General features: G+C 41.5%; 1 protein-coding gene across 1 annotated transcript in view; it reads right to left on the reverse strand.

Annotated features, from left to right (window-relative positions):
* NPTX2 (neuronal pentraxin 2) overlaps nt 1–17,497 on the reverse strand; it is a 56,474-nt gene extending 38,977 nt beyond the window's left edge. Inside the window, exons 1-3 of the mRNA XM_082262480.1 lie at nt 16,772–17,497; nt 12,579–12,795; nt 794–1,038 (exon numbers count right to left, since the gene is read on the reverse strand). Of these exons, the coding sequence (XP_082118606.1) occupies nt 794–1,038; nt 12,579–12,795; nt 16,772–17,218 (909 nt within the window). The 5' untranslated portion in view covers nt 17,219–17,497. The remainder of the gene's footprint in view (nt 1–793; nt 1,039–12,578; nt 12,796–16,771) is intronic.
* Between the last annotated feature and the right edge of the window lie 3,860 nt (nt 17,498–21,357).

Genomic DNA, 21,357 nt, shown 5'->3' on the forward strand with positions numbered 1-21,357 from the left:
TAATTTGACTTAGTATCTGCCTGTATACAGCAGAGCTGGAGTGTGAAGAGAAGAAGAAGCAGCACAAGTAGCCAATCCATGTGCTGACAAAAATAATGCTGACAGGAGGAGAGAGCAGGGTAACAGTGATATTTTACTGACTAGTCACAGATTTTGGGTGGGTCCAGGACAGCCTGTGCTCAGAAGAACTGGCTTAAATGATGCTGGCCAGGGCTGGGACAAGGGGTGGGCAGGAGGGACGGCTGCCTTGGGTGCAAGGGGTTATTGCAGGGATGGGGGTGCCTTGACCCTAAACTTGACCCTGCAGTTTGCCATCTTTGCCCTGGGCGCTGGATGACCTTGTTTCGGCACTGCACTGAGGACATCTTGTGAAAGGAAAGAGATACTACAGGGGGAGCTCTGGATTGAAAATGAATATTAAAAAAGCTGCTTGTTTATGTTATATTTTTAGCCAGCTACACATTTTCATCTCCCCCTTTTTTTGGCTGGAGTTCTGTTTCAACTTTTTCATGGCACGCATCATTGTGTGTGAGGAAGTAAAAGGCATATTGTGGTCATAAATTTATATGTATCTGAAAGTATTTGAAACAAACTATAAATTCCAATTAATAAGAGATTTTCAGTTAATTTTAAGCATTTCATTTTATAATTATAAATATAATTTTTTTTTAATTGTAAGCATTATCAACATCAAATTTTATGAAATTATTTATGCTTCAGTGTTTCTTCCTTCAATTTTCTTCACTTAATATGTTTACCAGAATGCAAGTAATTATTTGAAAAATATGCCTACCTTATCATTAATTAAAAGTTCAATCGGGTGATTCCCCCATTCGATCAGCACAATCTCATTAGCCTGGCCCTGCACAGCGTAGGAGAACGGGGTTCCAATCCCAGGCGAGGCGCTGGACTTCAGCCACATACAGATTGTGAAAGCAAACAGCTCAGGCAGAGTCTTTTTAATCTTGCCGTACAAATAATTGGTACGAAGTGGGAGGGAAACCTTGAAATCATCTGGTGATTTGAATGCGCTGCTCCCTGTTAGAGCACAGAAAAAGAAGAGAAAATATGAAATCGCAGGTCTTCCACTTCTGCATTATTATAAAAACATGAAATTAGAGCATGTATTATATTGTTAAAATAACAATGTTAAAAGAGATTACATAAGCCTGCACTGCACAGTCAAATCATTAAAACATGGGGATCTTAAAAGGGCTAAATACAATCAAAGTGATACTAAAAAAAATATCCTTATTTTTCAAAAATAATCCATACACATGCATTACATAATGGCCCTGTAAGTATTTTCCATGGAATTATTTTGTACAGTGTTCTTCTGCATCCTTCCTGAGCTCCTGAACCTTTCCCATGCACTCCCACTTCTGTTTGCTGGGAGCAAGCAGCGCACATGAGTTGGGGTCATGTGCTATACTCTTTGCACACTACAAATTTCAAAGTTCATAGCCCTTAGTCCATCTAGGTAGCGAGCAAGAGAGGGTGTTCCTATATATAGTGGGACCATGGAGAATTAATGTAGCCACCCTCTAACCAGAAGTCAGATCACAGCAGGAAATGAAAAATAATTTTGAGAATTTTGGAAGGCTGAGAATAATAGAAGGTACATGAGGTAAAGTTGAAGTATGGCCAAAACCTTTTTGCCCATACTTCTCCCATGGATCACAGGAGTGCTGCATGCTGAAGCCCGCTGTCGGCTGACATCACCAAGGAGATCCAATGAAAACCTGAGCCAGCCCCCCCCCCCTCCCCCACCCCCTCCACAGCCTGGCGCTACAGTGAATGTTGGAGGGGAGAACAGAGGGCCGCTGAGTGACAGTTATGGCTCTCTACTCAGAGCAGAGGGGGAGAACTGAGCGATCAGTGGTGTTTAATAACTAAGTTCTCACTGCAGAGCAGGCGGGGGGCAGATGCAGCATTGGATTGATGCTGCATCCACCTAGGCGAGTATAAATATTTGTTTTTTTAAAACCCTGAAATTCTCTTTTAAAAATATATACTTAGATAGATCTTTTTTAAAACAGAGTTTAATGTCAGTTTAAGGTGTAAGACCAACCAAATTATTTTTCTAGTTTTGGATAGAGTGGACAAGGATACAAACCCCTGCAAGGATTTCACTGCCATCTGAGACAAACCAGGTTAGAGAGATTTCCAGAGAGATCTAACTACAGTATCTGGGTTAGAGAGATCTCCTCTCACTTCCTGCACAGTGAAAATGGTAAAAAGTAAGGGGGAATCTTACAATACTGCCTGTCAAACTCGGCAGCTTGAGTTAATATTGATGCGGCCATGGCATGTATACAGCCCGTCAGGCTGTAATGTTAGAATGCCGGTGTGCGGCCAGGAGCAGTAAAACCGCAGTTCTAGCCTTCCTCTACTTTACTAAAGAGAAGCATTTTATATAATTGTCTTTGTTTCTGCTGGACTATGTGCCATTGTACGTAGTCCTGTCTGGTGAAACTAGTGCCAGGACTATGTACAATGGTACCCAGGTTGGGAATGCCAAAGTGTGACCCCCTCCCCTACTCCCCTTGGAGTGTTTCCATTTGATGGAACTAAGGAAAACTAATTTAAAAGATTTATAAATAATGGTGAAAAAGAGAAGGGAAGGTGATGAAGGGGTTTCAAATGGTATTAAACCCAAAGGCAAACATTTATTATATTACAGCTTACCAATTCTTAGATGTGATGGCTGCATTAGTTTTCATTTTTAGGCTTTCTTTCCTTATTTTTTCTGGTGATCTGGTTAGTAAGTCTATTGCTTTTAAGCAGAACAAACTAGCCTACAAATGTATCAGTGTTGAGACAAACTATTTACCACTCATGTGTGCGTACAATGATCCACTTTTATTTTTTCATTTAAAGCTTTTATCCCAAAAGAAAAAAAATCTATTGCTGTAACGGCAATGTAAGCTGAGATTTGGCTTCAATTTATTAGTGTATCGAAATCTGCTAGTACATCTATCACTCGCCTACCCCCAGAGTGACAATGATACAGTCCAAAGGTGCCCCCTGTTCTCATTCATCCAAAGCAGGGGTCTTCAAACTATGGCCTGCCAGTTGTTCAGGAACTACAATTCCCATCATGCCTAGTCATGTCTGTGAATGTCAGAGTTTTACAATGCCTCATGGGATGTGTAGTTCTGCAACAGCTGGAGGGACGTAGTTGAGGTTCCCTGATCTGACGCGTAAGCAAGTGGTCTCTAAACTGCAACCCAAAGGCCAGATGTGGCCCTTTGCTAGCCCTTATCCAGCCCTTGGGTCACTATTCCTCCCACTCACACCAGTACCAGTAATACATAATTTATGCCACTGAAACTAATGATGGGGCATTATTCTTCCCACTAATATTAATGATGAGGCACTATGTCTCCCTCTAGTATGAGTGATGGGGCTTTATTCCTTCCACTGACACCAAAGATGAGGCACTGTTCCTCTCACTTACACCAATTATGGGGAACCATTCTTCCTCCTACTGACCACCAACCCTGAGGCCATGTTTATTCTCACTGATACTAGGTCCGGGACACTTTCTACCCCCACTGGCCACAATTCGGTTCTCCTAAAGACTATAGGACAGTAAACTGGCCCCTTGTTTGAGAAGTTTGGAGACCCCTGGTGTAGGCACTCTAATACAGGTGGTGTGGTCAGATTACCAGGTAAAAAACAGAAGGAACAAAGCAAAAAAAAAAAAAGAAAACTAATACAGCCACCATATGGTTGATGTCCCTGCAATCATAGGCTCCCCCTAGGCTGTATGAGGAACATCTTAAAAACAGCCAGTTCAGTATTGGCAAGCCGGTTCTTAGTGCCAGAACCCACTACCGGCCTGTGCAGTGCATGGGTGTGTGCACCATCCCAAAGCTTTATCCACTCCAAGCAGAAGTGGCTCCTGACTCCCTCAGTTGGATGGAGGTAAAGGATAACAGGGGGAGGGTGACAAGAGTGAGGTGGGTGCAGGATGACAGGAGGGGGATAAAGGTAAGAGAATGAAAGGGATATAAAGTTTTAGAAGGGAAGTGGTGCAGGGTGTGTGTGGGGGGGGGGGGCAGAGTAATAGGGGTGTGGAATAGGAGAAGGGGAGGAAAAATGATAGGAGAGAGGGGGTGCTGTTGGAAGGGAAGAATGGGGTGACAGGGGAAGAGGTTCAGAGGTGGAGATACTCTGGAAACGGAGAGGGGTTAGAGGGCAATAGGAAGGGCAGCAGCAAGGACAGTTGGTGGAGTATGGGGAAACATGGAAGCTCTGTTAATCGGCAGCCTGAACAGCCTATCTGCCAGTAGGATGAGGTCAGAGTTGCAGCACCTCAGTAGTTTGAGGGCGGGCGAGGTTTCTACTGATGCTGAGCAGAAAGGAGTAAGCATGAGTGTGTAGAGGGGTTGGGAAAGCTGAGTCAAAGTGGGGACAAAGTGAGGGTGAGGTGGTGGAACCAGGACATAGCAGAAGAGTTGGGGTTTGGTCCTGCACCCTCCAGCCAGATGATGCAGAGGCAGAATAGGCTGCTGCCCCAGATGTGCCCCATGCAGCTTGGAACCCAAGGTAGGTGCCTCTTCTGCCTCGACCCTGAGTGAAAGCATTGTCACTGGGACACAAATGAGAGTAACTCTCTGTAATGGAGCCCCGCATAGCAGTAAAAACCTGCCAGGGATTTAAAACTTTGCCTCACTGTATCCAAAACTAAAAAACAAAACTTTTGGAAGGACACTTTAATTTCTCAACCTATTTTCCTTGCAATGCAGTACAGCAGAAATGCAGCTCAGAGTGGGACACCTTTAAACATGACATGCTCACATCATTCACTATGACTTGCTGATAGCAAAATAGAAAATGCTGCCAATGTATCATGAGAACTATTTTTTTTTATTTTTTTTTCGTAGGGGGGAGGGGGGTGTTGAGAATGAAGACCATAGACATACAAAGAGTTCAATTCAACAATTGCTTGTTGATCTGCTGAGCTCTTAGGACCTTGGATGGAAAGAGTTACTGCTTATGTGACTATAGCTTTGCATGCTATATGGAAATTAAAGTGACATTCACTGTGTGAGATGAGGATTTTAATTGCTGGAATTAAAATTAAATGGCTAGCAGAAACACAGGGATGGCTGACTATATTCAGTATAAAAACTTATGCCCATATAGCCTGCAAAGCTATAGTCACATAAGCAGTAACTCTTTCCATCCAAGGTCCTAAGAGCTCAGCAGATCAACAAGCAATTGTTGAATTGAACTCTTTGTATGTCTATGGTCTTCATTCTCAACAACCCCTCCCCCCTACGAAACAAAAATAAAAAAAAAGGAGTTATTACTTACTGAATATTTCAAAAGTTGTTACAATAAAAAAAAAAATTTATACCGAATATAGTCAGCCATCCCTGTGTTTCTTCTAGCCATTTAATTTTAATTCCAGCAATTAAAATCCTTATCTCACACAGTGAATGTCACTTTAAAAAGGAAAACACAATCTGTTCTATTTTCCATTAACATAATAGACTGTATTGGCTGATCAAAAGCTCTCTTTGCACCTCTTAACACAGTAATGCTTTTTATCTCCTTCCTACTATCGGAAAAAACACTGTGTAAATGATGGAGATCTGTCAGTGACAACCACTATTTACAACATGCTAAACTATACTCCATCATTATTTAATGTGGAGGATGGGTTGCCTATTATGCTGTACCTTTTTTTGTACATAATACATTTTTTTAATAGGATTTCTCAGAAATTGTAATTCTTCCTGTAGCATGACCTACGTGCTCCCCACCCATCAGTTTGATCCTTGCCCTACTGTTGCTTCTTTAGTTGGAAGCGAGGTCTGAATAGAACACCACTGTTTTTTTATTGTAGCATTGTAATTATTAATTTCACCAGCAGGTGATGCTAAAAGTGACATCTCTAATTACAGATCTCTGTGTCCATAGAAAAAACTTCCTAAGCAGGAATTCTTTAAACGAACGTAGCAGTCATTCTTTGTCAGCCTCTTAGCCAGAAATAAACAGAAACATTAAGCTGATACTCCAGTCAAACTCGAAAGCTTAAAACTCATAATCCTTTTGTGGACCCATTTTTTCTTTTAATGACTTCTTTTTGTCATTTCCCAGTTACCTTGTTTTCTTAAAATTCCTGTTCCTAACATTGCAATTCTGCAAGCTAAAGAGTATTACACACACACACACTTCAAAATTCCTTTGTAAATACAGGTTTTGTATATATCTTCAAACAAAGATATATGTGTTTTGGCTTTGTACACCCCCCAATTACCCCATTCTTACGATTACCTCATATTTACAGCATATTTACAGCATTTATTTTATATTTATATTTTTATATTTATATAAAAATTATAATTTATTACAAGTTATATATATATATATATATATATATATATATATATATATATATACACAGTATCTCACTAAAGTGAGTACACCCCTCACATTTTTGTAAATATTTTATTATATCTTTTCATGTGACAACACTGAAGAAATTACACTTTGCTACAAAGGAAAGTAATGAGTGTATAACTTGTATAACAGTGTAAATTTGCTGCCCCCTCAAAATAACTCAACATACAACCATTAATGTCTAAACCGCTGGCAAGAAAAGTGAGTACACCCCAAAGTGAAAATATCCCAATTGGGCCCAATTAGCAATTTTCCCTCAGGTGTGAATGGGGGAGCAGGTGTGTTAAATTTGGTGTTATCGTTCTCACTTTCACATACTGGTCACTGGAAGTTCAACATGGCACCTCATGACAAAGAACTCTCTGGGGATCTGAAAAAAAGAATTGTTGCTCTACATAAAGATGACATAGGCTATAAGAAGATTGCCAAGACCCTGAAACTGAGCTGCAGCACAGTGGCCAAGGCCATACAGCTGTTTAAACAGACAGCTTCCACTCAGAACAGGCCTCATCATGGTTGACTAAAGAGTTTGAGTGCACATGCTCAGCGTCATATCCAGAGGTTGTCTTTGGGAAATAGACGTATGAGTGCTGCCAGCATTGCTGCAGAGGTTGAAGGCGTGGAGGGGGGGGGGGGTCAGCCTGTCAGTGCTCAGACCATACGCCGCACACTGCATCAAATTGGTCTGCATGACTGTTGTCCCATAAGGAAACCTCTTCTAAAGATAAACTTATTTGGTTCGGATGGTGTCAGGCATGTGTGGCGGCAGCCAGGTGAGGAGTATAAAGACAAGTGTGTTTTGTCTACAGTCAGGTATGATGGTGGGAGTGTCATGGTCTGGGGCTGCACGAGCGCTACCAGCACTGGGTAGCTTCAGTTCATTGAGGGAACCATGAATGCCAACATGTACTGTGACATACTAAAGCAGAGCATGATCCCCTCCCTTCAGAGACTGGGTCGCAGGGCAATATTCCAACATGATAATGACCCAAACACACCTCCAGGACGACCACTGCCTTGCTAAAGAAGCTGAGGGTAAAGGTGATGGACTGGCCAAGCATGTTTCCAAACCGAAACCCTATTATGCATCTGTGGGGCATCCTCAAATGTATAGGGGGAGGAGCGCAAGGTCTCTAACATCCGTCATGACGTCATGGAGGAGTGGAAGAGGACTCCAGCGGCAACCTGTGAAGCTCTGGTGAACTCCATGCCCAGGAGGTTTAAGGCAAGGCTGGAAAATAATGGTGACCACACAAAATATTGACACTTTGGGTCCAATTTGGACATTTTCATTTAGGGGTGTACTCACTTTTGTTGCCAGTGGTTTAGACATTAATGGCTGTGTGGTGAGTAATTTTGAGGGGACAGCAAATTTACACTGTTATACAAGCTGTACACTCACTACTTTACATTGCAGCAAAGTGTCATTTATTCGGTGTTGTCACATGAAAAGATATAATAAAATATTTACAAAAATGTTAGGGGTGTACTGACTTTTGTGAGATACTGATATACTGTACATATATATATATATATATATATACATTTATATTGTATATATTTTTTATATAATTTATATTATCACAATTACTTTTTAGAGCACTTATCACACTGAATTAAAAACATTTTGTGCATTGAGTTTACACAGCATGCATTCACTAGCATGAGACTAAAGTCTTTTGAAAGTCCTGTTTAAAGTAAAATAAAGCCATTCTTTTTTTTTTTTTTTTCATGTTGGCTAGAGTAGATCAGTTTTTTTTTTTTTGCCATTTGTTTCCCATTTGGGGAGATTTCCCTTCAAGTGCGAGGAAACACCTCCAGAATAAGAGAACCCCTGGTAGTCACCAGGGTCACCAGAATCTGTGATTTTTTTTGGCATATTTCCCCTCTATTCTTATTCTGGTGACAACTCAAAATCTTAGATTTTGTTTTACTTTCACTCTTGGTCATAACAGTCACCAGGACAAATATAGAGAGTAAGGCTCCTCGTAGATGGTGCAAATTTCTTTCCTGCAGTCACGGGTTGCAGGAAAGAAATTTGCACAAATCCCCCATCAACACAGACAGTGCTGACAGGGTAATCCCCCCTGCTGAGACATTGCCTTCTCGCGGCGTGGGGGGGGGGGGGTCGAGTGGCTATAACAGTCGCTTGCAATAATCAGAAGCAAATCCAGCAGGCTGGTTGTAACCAAGTTGATTGATCGATCAACTTGGTACATTCAGCCTGCCCATTAATGGTTCCAATCTCGGCCGGTTCAGCAGGGATTCGGCATCCCGCCGAGATTCGAACCGTGTATGGCCGACCTTAATCTTCCTGACAGGGGCACAGACAGCAATAAAATAATCAGAGGTGCTCTAATCCCTCTCAACTCTGTCCAAAAGTGAACAAAAAAAGTTTGCTTTTTGGTTATCCTGTAAGCCGTGAGAGCTGATAGGAAAAATATATAAAACATAAACTAATTGGGCTTCTCATCACAGTTTATCTAATGTTGAGTAGTATAGTGCCAAATAGGGATGAGCAATGAGAATCATCATGCATTTACAAATGATTCAGAAAATACATCACAGTTCTCCAATATGCCAATTTGTGCCAATTATAGTATGAATAATTGTGATTTAGAGAAAATTAATTAAAAATTCGTTTTTTTTGGGTTTTTTTTAAGTTTAGATCTAGAAACAGATTTTTCCAATACAAATACTGGATTCTGAGATAGATGGACAGGCCTTAATAAATGTGAAAACATGTGCTGTGCTATTTTTCAATGTTTTAGATCAAAGCGATATATAAAACCCAAAACCAAAAATGTAATATATGGCATCTTACCAGTCATTAGATGTGGTGGCTGCATTGATTTTAGTTTATTAGACTTTTTCCCTCTGTTTTTACCTAGTGATCTGGCCAGTAACACACCTCCTGTATTAGAGTGCCCGCACTCTGGATGAAGGAGAACAGGGGCACCTTTGGGCAGCAGCATTGTTATTCTAGGTGCAGGGGAGTGTTAGATGTACTAGAAGATGTATATACACTAGCAAACAGAAGCCAAACTCCATCTAACACTTTATAGGCAGTTACAGCAACATGTTTTTGTTTCTTTTGAGATAAAGGTTGTAAAAAAAAAATGAATAAAAGCCGATCACTGTAGGCACCCATGTCAGTGGTAAATGGTTTGTTCCATTTCTGTAACTGCTACATCTGCAAGTGAGCTTGTTCTTTTGGAAAACAACAGAATTATTGGCCAGATCACCAGGTGAAAATAAAGAAAAGAAAACCTAAAAAAGAAAACTAACGGAGGCATCACATCTAAGAACTGGTAAGCTGCAATATAATAAATGTTTGCCTTTGGGTTTATTGCCACTTTAATTTTAGAGTTTGTTATTAGCAGCTTTTTTTTTTTTTTTTTTTGAGGTGGAATTTGCACAAAATTACATATTTAAGGCTTTATTATACAGCAAAGACCACAAGGACTTTTTTTTTTTTAATGTCAATATGCCATTACCTTAATATACAGTATATGCATACATATATCCTATCACATTATTGGACTGTAGGAACCCTACAGGTAGGAATAGGAATAAATACACACTCATATCCAACATAAGCACTATTTTCATGCACAGCTTCTTCTTATTGATTGTTCTATACCCATATAGTCATTGACAACCTTTGATGTACTCACAGTTGAGAATTAGGTATGCCAAACAAACATTTGAATTCAGGACCTGGGGCTCTACTCCTACAATGCTAAAGGCTATGTGGCCTACCTTTGTTTAATAATCCCCTGTGCTGCTTAGTAAAACATCCCACTATCTTAGAACAGACTGCAATGCTGAAGACAAATAATACTTTAAGGCCAGAGAACAAACTCTAAAAAAATACGGTTTGTTGGTAATAAAGTACTGAATATGTAACAGTGCCTTAGAGTATTGTGCTCAGCTGCAAAGACAAACCCATACTTTACAGTCATTCAAACTTAACGTCTTGTGAATGCAAACAAAATTGCATGATTTGTGCACATTTACAAAATGTGCAAAAAAGTGCTCTGAGCTGACGTTGCTATTCATTGTTAATAGCACCCCAAGCATGTTGTGGATGGGGCCACTCACATCATGTGGTGCAAAAATGCGCAAAACAACACACATATGCATGATGTGATTTTGCGCATGCCGGAGGAAGAGGACCCTAGTGGCCTTAAAACGTTGTGCTTTAAGTTGGGGACACTTGCATGTCCAGTCTGTTTATCTGATTATGGTATGCTAATATCTTGGGTTTGACTTATTCTTTGATGGCTCCATCCACTATTTCATCACATCACCCTCCTATGACTGGATTTAATTGGTGTATGGAGTGCAGTGGATTCTTTTTATTAATGGTCTGCATTACCCAAGATCGTGTGTTACACTGTAATATTAACTGCAATGCCATTATTTCTTAGGGCTTGTCCACACTTCCGTGTTGCGGCAAAGTACGCAGTACCATGTTTTTTTTGTTTGGCGCAATTTTAAAATTGAGTCATGCACTTCTGTTGCATGTTTCCCATGTGTAGAGCAGACCATTAATATTAATGGGCTGCCCTAGTTGTGACATGCAGAAATGAATAGAAATGTGCAAAAAAGAGAGCGCGCTATGTTGCACCTGCAAAGTGTGAGTGGAGCCTCAATGGCATCCCAATGTACCTAGCCGTCATATATGAGTTGCATTGCATCACAATGCATGGTAACTTATTTCCATGCTTTGTGGTACAGCTTCATTTGAGAAGTAAAAAAGGTCATAGGCTCCTATGATGGACTTAGATGTGGTGGGCATCCCGTGCAGCAATGCACATGTGCTGGTGCATAACGTAGATGTGAGCCTAAAGAAGGACAACCTTTGAGTTCAAAACCACAATAAAAATAAAGCTATGGGCATCCAGCCTTGGCAGTTAGTCACAAAAATGTGAAGTAAAAAAGGTCATGCACTTCTATGGTGAAATTAGATGTGGTGGGCAGCCCGTGCAGCAATGCACATGTGCTGGGGCATTACGTAGATGTAAGCCTAAAGAAGGACAACCTTTGAGTTCAAAACCAAAATAAAAATGAAGCTATGGAATGCCAGCCTTGGCAGCCAGTCACAAAAATGGGAAGTAAAAAAGTTCATGCACTTCTATAGTGAACTTAGATCTGGTGGTCAGCCTGTTTAGCAATGCACATGTGCTAGCGCATCACATAGATGTAAGCCTAAAGAAGGACAACCTTTGAGTTAGAAATCACAATATAAATTAAGCTATTAGCAACCAGCCTTGGCAGCCAATCACAAAAATGGGAAGTAAAAATGGTCATGCACTTCTATGACGAACTTAGATGTGGTGAGCAGCCCGTGCACCAATGCACATGTGCTGGTGCATCACGTAGATGTGAGCCTAAAAAAGGATAACCTTTGAGTTCAAAACCACAATAAAAATGAAGCTATGGGCAACCAGCCTTGGCAGCCAGTCACAAAAATGGGAACTAAAAAAGGTCATGCAATTCTATGGTGAACTTAGATGTGGTGGGCAGCCCGTTCAGCAATGCACATGTGCTGGGGCATCACGTAGATGTAAGCCTAAAGAAGGACAACCTTTGAGTTCAAAACCAAAATAAAAATGAAGCTATGGAATGCCAGCCTTGGCAGCCAGTCACAAAAATGGGAAGTAAAAATGGTCATGCACTTCTATGGTGAACTTAGATGTGGTGGGCAGCCCGTGCAGCAATGCACATTTGCTGGGGCATCACGTAGATGTAAGCCTAAAGAAGGACAACCTTTGAGTTCAAACCCACAATAAAAATGAAGCTATGGGCAACCAGCTTTGGCAGCCAATCAGAAGCCAAATTTCATTCTGACCACAAATAAGTACTGCCCGTTTATATCTTATTAGCTACAATAGATTAAAGCTCAGCATTGCTCCTTTATGTATATTCATTAAGAGAGTTCAAAGAACATTGACCATCAGCAAAGGGGAATAAATCATTGCAACTGAACAGACTTCAGCTTACTTTGGTCAGATCAAGTGAATGATGACATTTGTTGTTCTCCATGGGTTACTACCCTTTTTACATCATATGTGCTCTTTGTATTACTAATGAAGTCTACATGATGTTAAATACAGCTGAATGTGCTGATATTGATTATTCTTCTACCAAATTACCTTTTTCAAGCTCATTAACTCTTTCCAGGAGCGCAGTGAGGGCAGATTCTGTTTTGTGCCTATGTGCGGCACTCTCATTATGAAGAATGGATTTCTCATCTTCTAGTTCAGCCACTTTGTTTAAAAGCTGATGCTCCAGGTCCCCCAGCCTCCTCTGGAGCATCTCTCGAAGATCATTAGGCAGAGCTGAATAGGACACATTGGATCTCAGTTGATGCTTCAAAAAAAAAAAAAAAAGAAAAGACAAATCAATTAGGCATCTGATAGGGAGGTTAGATATCCAAATTCACAATACTCCCTGCAATGCATTCTTGGCATAACCCTCATCAAATGAATTAACTGCTTCAAGGCACCAAGGTACAAGTAATGTGCAACCATAGGAAATTGCCTTCAATACATTTTCACTATCTGACTAGTGATTTTCCTCCTCTGATAGTCTACTCTGTGCACAGTTGCCAATACTGCAATAAAGTTATGAATGATTTATGAGGAATATCAATGAACAAAAGTGTACTATCCATGAGCTTGTGCCCATATTGGCTCGCATTCCTGCATGTGTGATTATGCCAAGGATTATGATGTACTTACAATTTTAGCAGGCATTTGAAATAACTATGCCACTCACAGGGAATTAACGCATACCCAGGAGAGCTACATGGTTTATGAAAATAATGAGTACACAACACAGCAAGACATTATCCTGGGTTGCCCTATTTAGGTAACTGCATCAAGCATTTCACGTAGCCATCTTGCTATAGATCTGCTCTAAACACATGGTTCTAGGAAATTCAAATATTGCAGTATATCCCAACACAACAAATCGGTATACAGTGTCAAATCCGTGTGTGTGTGTTTTTTTGTGTGTGCGTGTATATATATATACAGTGTATATATATATATATATATATATATACATACACACACATTTACTCACAGATTATTTTAGATGTTATCAATGATGCAGCAAGAATGCAGCAACTGTAAAAATCAGAAAATGTTAACCTGACAATTCAACAGTCACAAAACCTTACAGTGCAACACATTTTAGGTAATCAACGACAAACATCTCAATATTTGTAAGAACAAACAAACACATTAGAACTTCTATAATATCTCCAAGTGTCTTAATAAATAGCTATTAAATGTGTCAACAGATGCTAACAAATGTAAACGATGTTACCAAAAAGCATTCAATCAAATTTTGCTAATTCCTGCATCTTGACCATTGGGCATTCTCAGTATTGTATATACATTCTATCTATCTATCTATCTATCTATCTATCTATCTATCTATCTATCTATCTATCTATCTATCTATCTATCTATCTATCTATCTATCTATCTATCTATCTATCTCTTTGTGAGGGGGGGGGGGGGGTTAAGCACCTGGATACTTTACTCACAAATAGAGTGCGGTGGCTACCCTTGGGACTATCTATCTGTCTGTCTGTCTGTCTGTCTGTCTGTCTGTCTATCTATCTATCTGTCTATCTATCTGTCTATCTCTATTCATTAATCTATCTATCTATCTATCTATCTATCTATCTATCTATCTATCTATCTATCTATCTATCTATCTATCTATCTATCTCTCTCTCTCTATCCATTGATCTATCTATCTATCTATCTATCTATCTATCTATCTATCTATCTATCTATCTATCTATCTATCTATCTATCTATCTATCTATCTATCTATCTATCTATCTATCTATCTATCTATCTGTGTGTGGGGGGGGGGGGGTGAGCACCTGGATACTTTACTCACAAATAGAGTGCAGTGGCTACCCTTGGGACTATCTATCTATCTATACCTCTATCAACCTCTCTCTGTGTGGTGGGTACTTTGCCCATAAATAGAATGTAGTGGCTGGCTACCCTTGGGAATATCTATCTATCTATCTATCTATCTATCTATCTATCTATCTATCTATCTATCTATCTATCTATCTATCTATCTATCTATCTATCTATCTATCTATCTATCTATCTATCTATCTATCTATCTATCTATCTCTCTATCTATCTATCTCTCTAGCCATCCTCTATGTGCAAATTCTTTATACTCTTAACCTAAACTTTAAATATGCTTTTGCTTTTCTCTTAATATCCTATAAATCATGCCATTTTTACCTGCCCACTGAATACATTCCCTTTGTAGAACCCCTGTATAATTACATGATTAAATCACTACGCTGTCTATTATTCCTGATGTACCAAATTGCTTAAAGTAATATCAGCAGTTTTTGTTTTATTTGCTAAGCACTAATGACCTCTACAGTATGAGATATGATAATGCCTTCAATTTATAAAACAATGTAAAATGACAAGGTCCCTAATCTGTATGTATGTTGCCCCCGTTTTAATATAGGGTACTGAACACATTGATACACACACAGGCAATGTGTGAATGAAGCTGGTAATTCAGCACTTCGGACAGCTCCTGGGTGGAAATTCAGCACTTCGGACAGCTCCTGGGTGGTAATTCATGACTTTTGATAGCTCCAGGGTGGTATGTAATGCTTCTGAATAGAAGAGCAGAGCCTGAGCTGTCCCAGGTGCTGAATTTGGATGTTTCTGGTTTCCTTCTGTCTCATAGCTCTGTACAGAGCCAGGCGTGCTGTAAACCTTCCCCTGTCAGTATCTCTGTGCCATGAGTATGAATGGAAGGAAGCACACAGTGTGTCCAGTAAATGTGAATGAATTGGGATTACTCTCCTATGAATGCAGACCATTGAGAAGAACAGACCTCACCATACGAGCCACAAGGAGTGACGACTGATGGTGGTCACACACTATCATAAATGATTGATTTCTTTTCAGATTGATCTCCTCCAATATAAATAATTGATCTATAGTCAACAACCTATTTGAATCATATGACACACACACAGGGAAGTAGATTCCGATCGATAGTTAATAAAAGATCATAACTTACAATCATAATCATATATCTGTTTCTATCATGTTATCTCATAATCAGATTGATCAAAATACAACCAAATTCATTAACAAATGATCTCACTGCTGCTAATTGATGCAAAACAATCAAGAATATTCCACCCTGACCGATCATCTCAGTTTGTTCAAAATCAATTGGAAGGAAAACTATAGCTATCCGATTGTTTTCTGGCTTCAATCGCTTTGATTAAATCACGCAACAATCAGATTTTTTTTTTTTTTTTTTAAAAAGTGTGTATGGCCGCCATAAGGGTCACTATACACCTTACAATGTGGCTGTACAATTCACTTTCAATGTACCAATACTATGTAATAGGACCTACCTCACCTTTCCCAATCAATATGTATCCAATCAGACAAGTCTTTTCATTACATAAATTGTTGACAGAACTAAAAGAGATTGTACAATTAGATTGTAATATGTGTGAGGAACTTTAGATTGACTATAACTATGTAATGTAATGACCTTCCTAATCTATCCAATCAGTATATATCAAATCTGACATATTAGTAGGTAGATGTAAATGAGATTGTACAATCAGATTGTAATATGTGTAATGAATCTATGTAGTATAAGAACCTTCCTAACTTATCCAATCAGTTTATATCCAATCTGATATATTAGTGGGTGGATGTAAAGGAGATTGTACAATCAGATTGTAAGGTATGTGATGGACTCTATGTAACATAAGGATCTTCCTAATCTATCCAATCAGTATACATCTAATAAGACATGTTAGCGGGTAGATGTATAGAAGATTGTACAATCAGACTGTAATATGTGTAATGAATCTATGTAATATAAGAACCTTCCTAACCTAACCAATCAGTGTATATCCAATCTGACATATTAGTGGGTAGATGTAAAGGAGATTGTTCAATCAAATTGTAATATGTGTGATGAACTTTAGATTGACCATAACTATGTAATGTAAGAACCTTCCTTATCTATCCAATCAGTTTATATCCAATCTGACATATTAGTGGGTAGATGTAAAGGAGATTGTACAATCAGATTGTAATATGTGTGATGAACTTTAGATTGACTATAACTATGTAATGTAAGAAGAACCTTCCTTATCTATCCAATCAGTTTATATCCAATCTGACACATTAGCGGGTAGATGTAAAGGAGATTGTACAATCAGATTGTAGGGTGTGTGCTGATATTGCAGAGCTCATGCTATAAAGTTTTCAATGGCAGCGGTAAGTCCCAAAAGCCCCACACTTACCTCCAGATTCTCCAGCCTGTCTTTCAGGGATTGCATGGTGCGGCTGAGTTGATCTATGATCTGGCTGGGATCTCTGGGGAGATCGCCCATGGTGTCCTTGCCCCCCGATTTCCCGGCCACCTTCTTCCAGGACCCATGCTTGCCATCCTCAGACAGGCTCTCACAGTGGTTCAGCTTGGCAGTGAGCTCCCTGATGGTGTCCTTCTGGGTTCCAATGGTCTCCTTCTGCTGGAGGATGGTCTCCCGGAGCTGGATGACAGTAGATCGCAGCTCTTCCTCCGGAGTGGTACTGAATCCTGGCATCGGGCATCCTGGGGTGGCATCGGGGGGCAGAGCCGTACACACATAGCGTTCCCCCGCGTTGTCCCGCTGTTGCTGTTGCTGCTTGATGGTGTTGCCCCCAGCCAAGGCTAGCAGGCTGATCACCGCACTTATTACCGCAAGCATGCCTGCTACAACTACTACTACTACTCCGCACAGGAGGCTGCGAGTCCGGGAGGGTATGGTGAAAGAGAGGGGACGCGATGAGACTAGTTGTGCCGCGTTGACGTTGAGCCAAGAAGCGTCAGAAGGTAGGTAGCCCTGTGTGCGGTGTGAGGTGTGCGGAGCCTCTCCTGTCCGCTCTCTATGAGATCCTCTCCAGCGGAGTTGTGCCCGAGCGAGCTCACTGCCTCGTCTTAAAGGGACAGCTCCAGCAGGCGGGTCTGATTGACAGCTTCTTCCCCCATGCACACGTCATCTCATCCCATGTGAATGTGCAGCATGCTGTTCAAGGTGAAAATGATGTGTAAGAGCAGAGAGCCTAGCTATTGGCTGGACAGGAATCACTTCACTACATTCTTCTTGTAGGTTACTAAATGCCCCCTCCATCTGTCATGCTGCCCACTGCATTTACTAGAACAATACATATTTATGAGTTTCCGGCTGCAAAATAAGGGTTTGGGATTGTAAAATGAATGCAATGCAACGGAGTATGTGAGGTTTATGGGGGAGAGCGAGGAATGATGGGAGACACAAAGTAGCCCACAGCAGTTGTCACCAACCCTATTAAGACACAGGGGTACCATAGGTGTCCACAGCCTATTGCATTAGGGTGTGCACCCCAAAAGCTTAAACATACACTTTATTGTCAAAAGTATTGGGATGTCTGCCTTTACACCCACATTAACCCTAATGGCATCCCAGTCTTAGTCCATAGGGTTCAACACTGAGTTGGCCCACCCTTTGCAGCTATAACACCTTCACCTCTTCTGGTAATGATGTCCACAAGGTTTCGGAGTGTGTCTATGGGAATGTTTGCCCATTCTTTCAGAAGCGCATTTGTGAGGTCAGGCACTGATGTGGACGAGAAGGCCTGTCTCGCAGTCTGCGCTCTAATTCATCCCAAAGGTGTTCTATATGGTGCAGGTCAGTCAAGTTCCTCCACACCAAACTCACTCATCCATGTGTTTATGGACATTGCTTTGTGCACTGGTGCAAATTATTTGGTGGAGGTGGACTATGGTGTGGGGAGGTTTTTCAGGAGTTGGGCTTGGCTCCTTCTCAAGTGAAGGGAACTCTTAAGGCATCAGCATACCAAGACATTTTGGACAATTTCATGCTCCCAACTTTGTGGGAACAGTCTGGGGATGGCCCCTTCCTGTTCTAACATGACTGCGCACCAGTGCACAAAGCAAAGTCTATAAAGATATGGATGAGCGAGTTTGGGGTGGAGGAACTTGACTGGCCTGCACAGAGTCCTGACTTCGACCCGATAGAACATCTTAGGGATGAATTAGACCGGATACTACGAGCCAGGCCTTCTCATCCAACATCAGTGCTTGACCTCACAAATGCGCTTCTGGAAGAATGGTGAAACATTCCCAAAGACACACTCCTAAACCTTGTGGACAGCCTTCCCAGATTAGTTGAAGCAGTTGTAGCTGCAAAGGGTGGGCCAACTCAATATTTAACCCTATTAACTAATACTGGGATGCCATTAAAGTTCATATGTGTGTAAAGGCAGGTGCCCCCAATACTTTTAGTAATGTAGTGTATGTAATAGGTGTCACTGTGCCAGGATGGGGGTTATTGAGGGGGTTGTTTGGGGACTCTGCAGCAAAGACTTGGTGGCCATGTAGAGGATGAGATTTCTGGAGGGGGCTGGGGCCTCTTCAGGAAAGGGCACTCTGGAAGATGGAAGAGAACTGCAAGGGGATGGAGGTATTATGGGAGTTTGTGAGCCAATGTGGGATACTTCTGGAGAATGTGGGCATTATGTGGGGCTGAAGGATCTGCAGCAAGCTGGAGGGGGGGGGGGGGACACTGTGAAAGGTTAGGAGCACATTGGGAGCTGGAGGTCCTCATGTGGCCAGGGGGCACTGTGGGGGAATGGGGGTGCTGGAGGGGGTTAGGAGACTCTGCAGCAGACTTTTCTGAGTTACAACAGGAGGTGATGAGGTGACATATCACCATCAGGACACTTGTCAACCACCCTCTTTAAAGCAATCCACCACAGATTGCTTTTCAGAGGGGAAAATTTGAGTGTAAATGAGTCCCTAAAGCTGAAGGTTAGGTATAGACTTTGTTGCATAGTTACGTATGTCTGGCTTGGGCCAATGAACATATTCATATCTCATACCTAAGTGATCTCTTTGTAAATCACTAAAGTAGTCACAGATACAACAGTGATAGTGGAAGTTTTCCAGGCCAAGTGCTGAGCAGCTGCCCTTCTGCATAAGAACCACAGGGAGTTGCTGCACCTGCCTTCATTCATAGAATGCCTTGTGTTTTTTTCAATGAATACAAGGCATTTGCTGATTGGACAAGGTGAAGATCATGACATCACCACTCCACTTTTCCACCTCTTTCAATCATAGAATGGTATCCTGTGAATGGGGACATAACCAAGCCAGCGGCCCTGGTGGTTTGTGGGAGGACAGCTGCCCAGCACTGAACCCAAATTAATGGTGTTATCACTGCAGTAATGACCATTGTGAGCTTCCCCAGCAAATATGTAGGTAAGAGATATGCATGCCTACACTGATCCAAGCTGAACCAATGTAACTTTACATTACAATTTATACATAAACTTTAGATATAAGAGCTTATAAGAGGTGCTGCTGCTGCATCTGAAGCAAGGCAACATTTCTCAGTTGGGTGACAGGATGAAAAAGGAGGCAATGTTTAACAGATCGCAAATCATTTCCTGATTAGAGCCAGGTAAACACAGTGATCATAAGATTGCTGCTTACCTCTGATATTAGAGGATTCTTATAAGGGACTGACTTGTCCTGTGCTTTGGGCTCCTGGTGGCCATTTTGGGTAGTACCTGCCTGTGAACTGACAACAAGCATTGGTAGCTATACGCAATGCATGAAAGGCTCCTTCAGCACCAATATACAATAGAATATTTACTGGGACAGGTTCTCTTTAACAAATCAACTGCAATACATTGAAGCTAAAGGAGCACAGATTGTGACAGCAGAAAGTGGAAGTGATGAAATCCTTGTCACTCCTGGGTTCTTACAAGCTAAGGAAGATCAGCAAATGGACTTTTGCTGGTCTCAATTTCCTCTGTCTGCAACAGCTGCTATGAGGGTCCCAGGCCTATAGGTAGTACAGCAGGAGGAGAGCTCTATGTGAAGGGGGGGGGGGGGGGGGGTTGGGTAGAGAGATTAGTACTGGCTGCGTTGGGGGAGTGCTTTGTACTGGTTGAGCAATAGTAGAAGAGCTCTGTTCTGGGGGGGGGGGGTTCTGTTCTGGGGGGTTGGGTGGAGAGCTCAATACTGTGGGGTTGGGGGGAGAGCTCTGTACTCATTGGACTTTGGGGGGAAGACCCCTGCACTTGAGGGCAACTCTATACTGAGGAGGATTGGGTGTGTGCTCTGCAATGGGGGAGTGGTGGGGGAGAGCTCTGAACTGAGGAGTTAAGCTGTGTACTAAGGGGGTACTTGGGGGGGGGGGCTCTGTACTGGAGGGTTGGATGCCATGCTCTGTACTGGGGAGGAATTGGGGAAAGAGTTCTGTAGAGTTCTGTACTAGAGGGGTTGGGAGAGAGCTTTTACCTAGGATGGGGAATGGGTCTGCACTGAAGGGTGGGGGGAGAGCTCTGTACTGGGGAGAGATGTATTGAAGAGAAAGATCTGTACTGGGAGGGCTGGCAAGGTGGGTATGAGTTCCTGCACCTATTTTCTGAGGAAAAAAAAAACACTGGCAGTGGACATGCAAGAGTTATGGAACGACTTGGAAATAATAGATGGCCCCAGTTATGCAAACATACCTACTCATGATCAGGTTGTATTTGCTATTTATTTCCCGAGCTCAGTCTGGTCAACAAAAAATTAGCTCTAAGTCACCAAGTGGAGAAGTTCACCAACATCCTCTAAAGCCTCGTATACACGCAACGAATTTCCGCAGACCAGTCGTCCGTCTTTTGTCCAGAGTGGTGTCTGTTGGTTGGAATGTGCTCTAGACTGCACACGAATTTTCCCGCACGACAGAATTCTACTACAGAAGTGATGTCATGTGTTGGATTGCTTTCTATGTGTTCTTTCATCTCTGAGCATGCCTAGTCTTGCTCATAAGATTTTTCCCCATCGAAATCT

The sequence above is a fragment of the Pelophylax lessonae genome, assembly GCF_965119305.1.
Source record: "Pelophylax lessonae genome assembly, chromosome: 6".
Taxonomy (NCBI): Eukaryota; Metazoa; Chordata; class Amphibia; order Anura; family Ranidae; genus Pelophylax; species Pelophylax lessonae.